This window comes from Saccostrea cucullata, unplaced genomic scaffold (genome assembly GCF_032062105.1).
Source record: "Saccostrea cucullata isolate Sc308-1 unplaced genomic scaffold, CSIRO_AGI_Scuc_v1 ctg842, whole genome shotgun sequence".
NCBI lineage: Eukaryota > Metazoa > Mollusca > Bivalvia > Ostreida > Ostreidae > Saccostrea > Saccostrea cuccullata.
The window spans coordinates 32,763-44,018 of NW_026929376.1; the positions used below are offsets into that span (position 1 = coordinate 32,763).

The following is an 11,256-nucleotide window of genomic DNA, read 5'->3' on the forward strand; positions in this document are numbered from 1 at the left end:
ACGATTTGCAAAAAAATTCCCAAGATTGAAATTATTTGCCTATGATATACATGTATGTATCAAACACACTAAAGATGGTAAAAAGTGTCATTTTCTCTTACTAAAACTCTATTTTTCGATATGGGTAGGTCTTCGCTCCATTTTTTTTAAAATACAAGTTCATCCTCAAAGTTTGCATGAAACATATGGAAATAATGAACAGTATTCAAAATCAGAAATCCATCAAATAATACAAAATAAGAATAGAGCAAACACGGACCTCCAAAACATCCAGAGGTGAGATCAGGAGCCATGAAAGATTGGGCATTCCCTGCTGACCGGTCACACCCGCCGTGTGCTCCTTGTCATGATAGGGAAATACCGGAATAATCCGTCGTCAATTCATTGTGGACTTACAATCAGCATTTGACTCAATGATAAATTGTATTTCCTGACAAGGTCATTGTATCGACTAAAGAGCTTACGAAATGATGACTCTAAAGGAGACTCCTGATATTCTCGTTTCATCAACTTTTCTGTCTATAACTTACCTTGTTCTAGAAATTGTTCATACGTAGAGCATGCTCTTGCGTATAAAATCAACTGTAATACGGTATATAATTAACTCCGTATGCAGGTGATGAAGATATATAGCTATATAAGTAAGGGAAGTTGATGATAGAATAATTAAAGTCATCATGTGTATCATTGACCTTGATTGTTAGATTACCATTAACGTCTTTTTCAAGAAAAATATCCAAGTATGAAACAGATGTGTCCGAATATGTGATATATTTTATTTCAAGTTCAGCAGGATATATCGTATCGACCTAGGAATGGAAATCATCATTGTTAATTGACAATACGTCGTCGATATATCAAAATGTCGAGTTGAAGGCCACAGGAAGTGTTTTCTTCTTTTAACGCTCAAGATTTTGCACCAATTCTGCTTCATATGAATACAAAAATAGGTCTGCTGATAACAGGGCGCAATTTGTACCCATGGGAATCTCAATAGATTGTTGGAAGACCTGGTCTCCCACATAGAAATAGATATTGTCAATCAGAAACTCAAGCATCTCTTTATGTCAACTTCAGAGAACTTGTGTCTACAATTAAAAAGATTTTTAACAAAATAATTTTGTAAATAACCAATGACAAGGGGTTAGTAAATTTACGAGTTCCATTCTTATTGAAAAAGCAGCTTTTGTTGGTTATCAAAACTATGGAACAATACATTTTGGTTAAATATAAAGCAAAGACCCATTATATCTTAAAGGTGTAAAGAAGCAGATTTATTGTTAATATTTTCTAAAATTTTCTGTTTAATTCGATAAGTTATAAAGGTGATGAAGGTATATTGCTGCATAAGTAAGGGACGCTTTTGACGATTGAAAAGTTAAAGCCATCACGTTTATTATGAAGCTTTAAGTTAGTTATTAGATAACCGTTATGTAAAATATATAAATATATATAAATATGAAACAAATGTGCCTGACTCTGCGGTCTTTGTCGACGGACTTTTCCGTTATTTCCCGATCATGACAAGGAGCACACGGCGGGTGTGACCTGTCGGCAGGGGAGGCTCACTCCTCAATGGCATCTAATCCACCCACTGATGCTTTGGCGGTCCTTGTTTTCTCTGCTTCTATTTTGTACTGTTTTATGAACTTTGATATTAAATACTGTTCTTATCTCCATATCCTTCATTTCAGCCTTTCCGGGATACAAAGTGTGAACATAGGAATTGAAATATCCAGTTGTTAATTGACAGTACGTCATTATATATATCTAAATGACGAGTTTAAGGCCATAGCAAATGTTTTCTTTTTCACGTTTAAGATTTAAGAAAAATTCTTTTGTCTCATATGAATACATAATTAGATCTGCTGTTAACAGGGCGCAATTGGTAACCATGGAAATTCCAATATATTATTGAAAGACCTGGCCTCCAAAAACCACACACATAGACATTGTTAATAAGAAATTCAAGGATCTTAATAATATCAACTTCAGAGTACTTGTGTACAATCAGAACATTAGTTCTAAATTTTCGGATGTTTTTCTATATGAAATATATAAAAGAATGCAAAGATTATGGGTAAAAAAAAGTCAGTTCCCATAATGAACACAAAAATATCTAAAATATTTCCTTCGCAAAATCACTTGAAATAATATTGGTGCTATGATATATTAATATATATTAAAACATACGAATATATAGTAAAACATTGGTTTAGTGAGAAGGTAAAAATATTGTTGATATAATTCATCATGCATACAACATAGATTACACCATTTAGAAATGCTTCATATTAATAGAAGCGTGGTGTTCACCTCGATATTTTCCCCACCTGGCCTTGCAGTTTCCATAATAGTGTATTTTTTATGATAGTATCGAAGGATTGCCTATGTAGATCCTCTGTTTTAGGAAAAATAAAAAAAATGAAAGAACAAAGAAATAAACAGTTTCATATAATGCTATTAGTTGAACAGATTTTTTTTTCTAAACCTTAAATGAATATACCAATATAAAAAACATTTTTCTTTATGTTTCAATGCATGTAAGGATGAGATTTTTGAAAACTTTTAAGTATCACGAGCAAATATCCATATTTGGCGACGAAAAGCTCTATGCGGTGCATTCTAGTGTTGAGATGATAAAGCCAACTTAGAAATCTGCGTATCTATTATGTTTAAATATCTACAGAGTACTAGATATTCAACTCTTTTCACTTACGGGAATCAATAAAAGGTGCATTTAAAGATTCCGACCTGTTTCTTCCTTAACTGATAAATTGTATATGTACTTATTTGGTAATGTGTTATTAGAGCTTGTACACAGATTACATGATTTATTTAATAGCTATTTAAAGAATTATGAAACACATAATCTTTGCCATGCGGAGGGTACTCTTGTGTTCTGGGGGTTGGGGTTTATCTGTTCTACTATCACACACAAATGAAATTGTCTATTCAGTGGATGCACTGTTCCTCCGAAACCTTGGTCTTACCCCATTTTAAAGAATTTAAGGCATTTGTATTTTCACATTTTATTCTCTTCTCATTTCTTCTAATTATTTAATCAATAAATGAATTTCAAATGTTGTACATGTATTAAGAAGTTTTCTCTCAAAACGCCAACCCTTATCTGATCTTGAATTAAGATTGGACAAACGTTTAAATTGTTATTTGTACGAGCACAAAAAATAAATTCCAAAACGATTCAAACACATGTACAGGAGTGACGTGTAAGTACATATTTACACCACGCGTACTGGTATAATGATTGAATATGAATTTACAACTCTCTTAAGAAGTAGTAACCCTCTGCCCTAAATTTCATATTTATAAAAACTTTCAATATAATATTGGTTTTTGTCAAGAGCTATATATTAGATTAGAATGAAAAATAGTATGAGACATGATGCATTGCTTATATTTTTAGAAATGATTTTTATGTCACGACCTGAATTTTATAAAAAGAAATTAATACCTAATAAAGAGAGGCAAGATGTATTCTTACAACATTAAAATGATGGGTGCATATTAAAAGATATATTTTGCCTCATACTGATTTAATTCAGATTTAAAAAAAAAACACACAATCAAACGCTGTTTCTAAGTCAGAATACCAGAATGTTATATGCGATTGTAATGAATGAATTCATCCATTAGCAGAAATTATCTTTCATACTAATTTCTTTTTTTTCAATGGAATAATATAATTTGAATTTTAAAAATATGTTTATGGTGCAAGATACATGTACCACTGAAGTATTTTTCAAATGATTCATCAAAGAACATAACATTAAATTTTAATGGGTCTTAAAACTGAATGTACATGTAAATGTTTTATGTCAAATATATAAAACTAATACGTACATGTGTATATAAACAATTCACAAGAATATCCAAGACTAAAATAGGTTTTAAAAATAAATACAGGCAAAGTTTTTAAAAAAAAAACACTTTGAAGTGCCTTGCATTGAGACTTTGGCAAAAAAGGCGATTTTAGCTTCTAAATTTCTATGTCTATAGATCTCGCCAGGGTCTAAAGCAGACAGGTTGTAATTGATATTCATAGCATCGTCTTCACAACCTAAATTAGAGCAAATGGGACAATCGTTTTTGCAAATATTTAGATTTCAGACCAGCCTGTCAGCAAACACAATTGCACAAAATTAAAGATTCACCGTCTTGGGTCAAATACACGTTTCACCTTTCCACATTGCATTTAGATCAGCAAAACTCCCCTCAGGTCAAATTAAAGATAAATCACAAATTCGCGTTAGACCCCCCTCTTGACCTGATTAGCTTTGTTCTTTGTGATACACACTGTATTTTAAAAGTTCACCCCTAGATGATTAAAAAAAATGAATTGAAAGTGTTAGCAATTTAAAAAAAAATATATATATTATTTTTCTGTTATTTCCTCTAGTCTCTCATGCCTTTACAAAAACCAGTCAATTTTAATTAATGGATGATAGCCACTCCAAATTTAGGGAACTGAGCACGATCACAGCATCTCTTTTATCTTTTTTGCTTGCATACACAAAATCTTCGTGTAGTTTGTTTATTTTGATTTCTAAAATAATTTTCAGTAGATTGATATCTAATTAGTGTTGATATAATATAAATATTATTTCTTTGTTTTGCGCAACACTGTTGGTGGACGCTTAACCCTGCTTATATTTTTCATATGAGGGGTCCTTTTATTTATTTTTTTTTTTTTGCGAGTATGGTAGATGGCAATAATAAATACATTATTTTTGAAGACTTTATAAAGATCACTGATTGAATTTTGATGTATATTAAAGTATTAAAATGAATGTAATACTGTTATTTCTAAACATAACATTTTGTTATTTCTGTATTTGAACATTATTTTTCCTTCAACTACTGATTTCAAATTTTTACAGGTAATGAATACAAGATGCAGAATAAGGAAGCTATTTAATTTGCAAAAGCACTAAAAATACGTGCAAGGACATTATTGTGTAATATGTTACAGTCATAAGCGAGTTTACAGGACTAAGGTTCACAGAGTCAGATGTGCACGGACTACTCTTGAATAATTCATCCTGCGAATCAATTGCTGGCCCTTTCAGATAAACTTTTTTAAGGAGACGTGTGGCGTTAGCTTTTAAACTTTCTCCTTCTGTTATTGAGGTGTCCAGAATTGCATATTTCTTGGTGATAGTATCAAATATAGGCCAGTTTGGAAGTCCCTCCGCATTGGGATCACTGAAAAATATAAAAATAAAATATGGAAAGCTTTGAATGACAAAAAACTTTTCAAAATTTGCATTCTTCGATATTATGAAATTAAAAAAAATGCAATATCATCTTTTTTAAAAATGTAAAGTTTTACTTTTCTATAAGCCTCATAAAATCAAAACATACCCGAACTTGGCGAAATTAGTCCAATATTCAATGACGTTTTTGGACAATTTCTCTACAGCTCCCAAGTCATGTTTATTCAAAGTCTCCTCTGGGACATGACCGTGAGTCACATTGAACATAAGATGCAATTCGTCGCCGTGAGCAGCCCCTTTAAACCAGGATGGTGGTTCTTGAAAAAAGGGATAAGGACTTCGTTTGGTGAGTAAGTATTGAAAAGTTTTAGATTCATTGTTGTTTTTTGCATGAATTTCTAACATGTTATTGCTAGGTACGATAAACCATGAGTCACCATGGAAATCAGCCACTCTCATACTTTGCTCATCGTCGCCTTTAGTTGTAGTGTAAAACTTGCATATCTCCTGCGTTAATTCCGGAATATTTCCAGCAACTATATCTACGAACAATGGTGCAGTTATTTCACATAAAACATTTACAGGAACCCGTTCGAATGGGTTAAAATCAAAATGTTTTTGAATTTCTGTAGAAAACATCAAATACAGCATATTTCCTTCTCCGTTTAGAGTTCCTGATATGAAATCAATACTTCGAAAAAAGCTATAAACTTCATCATGCCAGGATTTTGGATATGCCATATTTTCTTTAAACAAATCGCCATCAACTGTTGGAACCAAGCTACCAAACACAAAACTTAGATTTAAAGGTTTCTGAAACTCCGTCAAGTCTATTGACGCTATTAATTTTTCTGCCGGTACATCTCGCAAACATTTTAGAGTCTCTGTAATATCCCCTTTACATTCGCAATTCGTTTTCCTTAGTAACATATCATTGGTCTGTTTTTCTTCTCGTTTTCTTGAAATAGAAAAAAATGAAGCTACTCCACTTTGTGAAATGGCTCTTTGAAAAAGCCCTTTGTTTGATGGGATTAAGGTTTGAAGACTCACACTCATAGCACCAGCTGACTGCCCAAATATAGTAACGGAATTTGGATTACCTCCGAATGCTGCAATGTTATTCTGAATCCATCGGAAAGCCTCGATCTGATCCCAAAGTCCGTAATTTCCTGGTGCAAGAGGGTCATGCAATGTTAGAAACCCCAGAAGACCTAATCTATAATTAATTGTAACGACGATTACATCTCCTCCTAGCACTAGCTTCTGAGGTTTATACTGACTAGCTCCGCCATACACAAATCCCCCACCATGAATCCAAACCATTACAGACAGATTTCTATCTTCAGAAATTTTTCCGGGTACGTATATATTAAGATATAGACAATCTTCGTCAGTTTCCAGTACATCGAATCCAGGCGTTGGAGCCGGAGTTTGAGAACACTGTGGGGCATTTACTCCTCGAATGCCCTTTATTCCTTCCCATTTTCCGATGGGTTTTGTTTTTCGGAAACGTAAATCTCCTATCGGTGGTTCGGCATAAGGAATTTTTACGAATCTGTACACCTGACTCTCGTTATGTTGTTCCTCATATCCCCTAACCCAACCGGAAGGGGTCATGACCTCTACTACATTAATGACATTCGATCCAAATACAAAGACGATCGTGCATATCCAAACATAGATCAATGGGATATGGTTCATTTTTATGTAGAAATGTCTGAAAAATATATTTTCTTCATAAGAAAATAGTTTAGTACGTACTAAAAAAAAAGTAAAATGAAAAGGTAGAATGAAATAACGCCAAAATGAGTATACGATAAGCATGTTTAATTTGTATATGCTTTTGAACTTCAAATGATTTTAATAATTATAATTTATGTTAATTTTTTTTCATTTGATATTTTGATAATGATAGATACATGTACAAGAATATTTTGAAAGAGTTTATCAAGGAACTTAAAGGGAAAAGGTCCCTGATAAATATGTTCTATGTTTTTCGCATTTAATTTGACCAAAACAAAAAAAAATCAAGCTGAATCAAATTTTTATATATTATACATAAATGCTCATTATCTTTTTAAAAAGTATAGGGAAAAAATACCTGTTTTACTGCCTACAGAAGTACAACCTACATATTCTAAAATTTAATTAAGATGCTTTAATAGAATTTAAGAGTTTTGATTTTGATAACTTACCTTTTGCAACACAGAAAGCTGTTATGTCAAGAAACAATTGTGTCAGTTTTACAAAAAAAATAGCACCTAAGCAAGCAGTAGCAGTGATTTTTAAATGGTTTTGCAGACAAGAGGGAACTGGTGAATGATGTATTTTTAGGTATTACCTTGCTTTCTTTTTAAAATGCTGTTTACCTAAATATCGCCGAGGTCTTTATTTGAACATGGTTTATTTAAACCATATATGCACAGATTGAGAAATTAAGCCCATTTATGGAAAATGTTTAACAATGTTTGTTTTTCCTAAAACAAGTACATATTTGGCAGTAAACTGATCACACCAAAAGAAGTTAACAAATTATAAGCTATCAGAAGCGGATTGGTGTAAGAGTGTATTTGTCTGTTTCTTTGTGTGTGTAATTGGGTGAGGGTGGGGTTTGGTAGGGACCCCGTACATCTTCCTTACCTTCCTACATGTGATGCTCCATGAATTCCAAATGGAAGCTTATTTATCAGTTTCTTTTCTTTTACATGCCAGTCCTTCTTATGAATGTTTTTACAACTGCTGTTTTTTTTTCCTTAACGTGATTTATCTTTGACCACTATGTCATATATTCATTAATTTATTTCCCTTTCAAAAATTTTTGTTGGTTTTGCAATTACACTTTAAATGCCACGCCAGACTGCCCAATACTTAAATTAAAAACTTTATTTAACATTATGCACCAGAGGAGAAAATGATTTTTTGACAGAATTTTTTTTTGACAAAAATTCTTAAACATTTTCAATGAATTTGGGAGACAACTTTAAAAAGTTCACCTAGTCAAGACGCATTTACAAACAAACCACATGTGTATTTGATCTTATCCAAATTTTAATGTCACAAGTACTTAACAGTCTGACATTTAAAAGCTATCAACGATTTCATGTTAATATACATTTTAGCTCATCAGAACGAAGTGTGTGTTTGTGTGTGAGGGGTGGGTGGGTGGGATTGTTATACAATCAGTGTCAGCGTCAATGTCGGCGTCCTAGGTTTTGGAGTTAGTCTTTATGTACTTACATAGTATATGCTCTACAGAGATTATATTATATAGCAGGTAAATTTTTTGGAGCAGATACTATTTCCAATTAACTATAAGCCCTAAACTTGCATGAAATGTTCATCTTTTTGAACAGAAAGAAGAAGAGATATTATCTAAGATATTTAGGCTTTTCTGTAATTAAAAAGGTCAGAACCCAATAGTCGGTCTGATTTGTAAGAAATGTAAGGTTGAATGATGAGGAATAGAAGTAATACTAACTACCTCAATTTCTTTTATTGTTAAACAAATGAAAGTTTAAGGAACAAACACTTTGTAATACCTATATTCTTTTTTTTAAAATGGCGCTTTACAAGAAAACTAATGTCTGTTATATATCAATAATTCACAGACCTTCTCTGGTGTCTATACTTCCTGTTTCATGTGCTGTGAATTTGTATTCATGAGATGGACATCCGACCCAAAAAATGATAAGAAACTGCTGATATTGATGTATTTCGGTGTTAATTATGGCCTAACAATTATTTAGAAAAAAGTCGGTCAGAATGTTAACTAATAAAAGATTAATTGTATTTCCTGATAATGTCATTGTATCGACCAAAAAAAAAAAAAGGCCCACGGGTCTTATAGGTCACCTGAGTATTGTGTAACAACTTTCAAACAATTACTAGTAACTTTGGTTTTTTTTAACAAAATTCACAATTATGAATAATGCTTATCATAATTACATGTATAAACTTACTCTATTTACTTAATACCCAGAGGTATATCAGAGTAACAAAGCGAAATGCACTTCCACTTTATAAGGCAGTTTTACCTCACTAAAAGCAAAATGATGAAAATCCAAATTTTGCAAATTTTTCATAAAATTGTTCACTAATACAAAAGAGCAGATTTCCATTAATTTAAGTTTACCTGGCTTGGTATATTTTTGTAAAGTTTATGTTATACTTTCAGCACCAAGGTAACATTTGAAATTTGTTTTCATCTGTAAACCTTTACTGGGTGTTATTTGTCTATGTTTGTCCTTTTATTGAATTTTTAAGTGATATTTCCAAATCTGTTTTATTTTCCAAGTTTAAGGAGAAAAAAGCAAAGAATTATCCACGTTTCTAGACCTGTTAGATTATTTTAATACCCAGAAGCAGAGAAGAAGATTTTCAAAAATTGCATTTTCATTATATATGTCTATAAAAGTGAACCTTTTGCAAATTTTCTGGTCAATACAAGGGTCTTATCGACAAATTTAGAAAGTTGACTGACGTTATACACTCAAATTATTAAGCCAAACATTTCATTTTTTCGGGAGAGGCACTCTTGGTTATCATAATTATGTACTTAGTTGGAAAACAGTGAGAAGTTCAAAGAAATAACATCTTACTATATAATCTACATAGCCTTCTCTGGTGTCTATAGGTCCTGTTTCATGTGCTATGAATTTGTATGGTTGAGATGGACATCCGATCCAAAAAATGAGAAGAAACTGCTGATATTAATATATTTCAGTGTAAATTATGGCCTTACAATTATTCAGAAAAACGTCGGTCAGAATGTTAACTAATAAAAGATGAATTGTATTTCCTGATAAGATCATTGTATTGACCAAAAAAACTTGCAAAATGATGAACGACCTTAAACGAGACTCCTGTGGATCGAATCATTAACTGAGAAACAGTAAACCCATAAACAGTTGATAAGATTGTATTGAAACTTTATAAATATAATTTAAAATTTGAAATCCTGTTTACGAATGGTACTGCTAATTACCGGGTATTTCAAGTTTATTCTCCATTTATTGGCGTATTTTAAAACAATCGTGCAACTATATATATTTTTCAAAAGTGCATTCAATTTCTTCCTTTTTAATACATTTGTTATTCAAAAAATACATATTCATACATATCATAATGACTGTTATATCTGTTGTTGTTTAACAAATTTTGATCAAATCATGTATTCTTAAACGCTTTACCATTGGAGATGTGCACAAGTCAATAGCCAAACTAAAACCACTCAAGTGTAAAGAGCCCATTGGGATATATATCATTACAACTAGAAAGGAATAATGCAGAATACTTTTGAAACAAGTCCTAAGTAGATGGAAATATATTGTATTTTAAAGAATTCATGCTTTATGGTCTTTTTCTTTGAACACATTTAATATGAAACAGTTGTATCAGATTCTGATGTATCTTTTTTAAGTTCACTGGGAAATTTATACAATCAATATATGAATGAAAGTTATTATATAAATATTGCGTCTTCGATGCATGAATAGCAAAATATTGAGGTAAGGGTTACAACAAGTGTTTCATATTCTCTTGTAGGCGTGTTTGATAAAATACTGCAAGAATAAAAAATAGATCTGCTAGAATATAATCCCGTACAGTTGGTTCGTATGAAAATTCGTACAAATTGTTTGCAGACCTGATCTCTAAAAACTTAATACATGTAAATGTATATATTGTCAATAAAACTCAAGCATTTACTTAATATCAATCTTAAAGCATTTGAGTGAAATATTAAAAAGTTTAAAACAGTTTGATGTGTGAAGTATCATAGTCATCTGGTCAAAGATAAAGATTAAATATGCCAGTTACAAGTATAGGTGTTGTATAACATTTTGGTTAATGTAAGTTAATAATTGTGTCTGAAGGTATTAAAGATCGCTGAAAGAAGATAATCATTCATCATAAATCCTCTTAAACCAGACTTAGCGGAATCTTATGGATTTCTTAAAAATAAGATATGGTATAAACACAAAAAAACTGATGTGAACACTCACAAAATTAAAAAAAAAAG

General features: G+C 31.6%; 1 protein-coding gene across 1 annotated transcript; it reads right to left on the reverse strand.

Annotated features, from left to right (window-relative positions):
- Window positions 1-4,931: 4,931 nt before the first annotated feature.
- Window positions 4,932-7,488, reverse strand: LOC134280655 (cocaine esterase-like). Its single transcript, XM_062763096.1, has 3 exons — window positions 7,433-7,488; window positions 5,386-6,954; window positions 4,932-5,226 (listed from the first exon to the last, which is right to left on the reverse strand). The coding sequence occupies exons 2-3, from the start codon at window positions 6,936-6,938 to the stop codon at window positions 4,932-4,934; spliced, it is 1,848 nt and encodes a 615-aa protein (XP_062619080.1). The 5' UTR covers window positions 6,939-6,954; window positions 7,433-7,488.
- Between the last annotated feature and the right edge of the window lie 3,768 nt (window positions 7,489-11,256).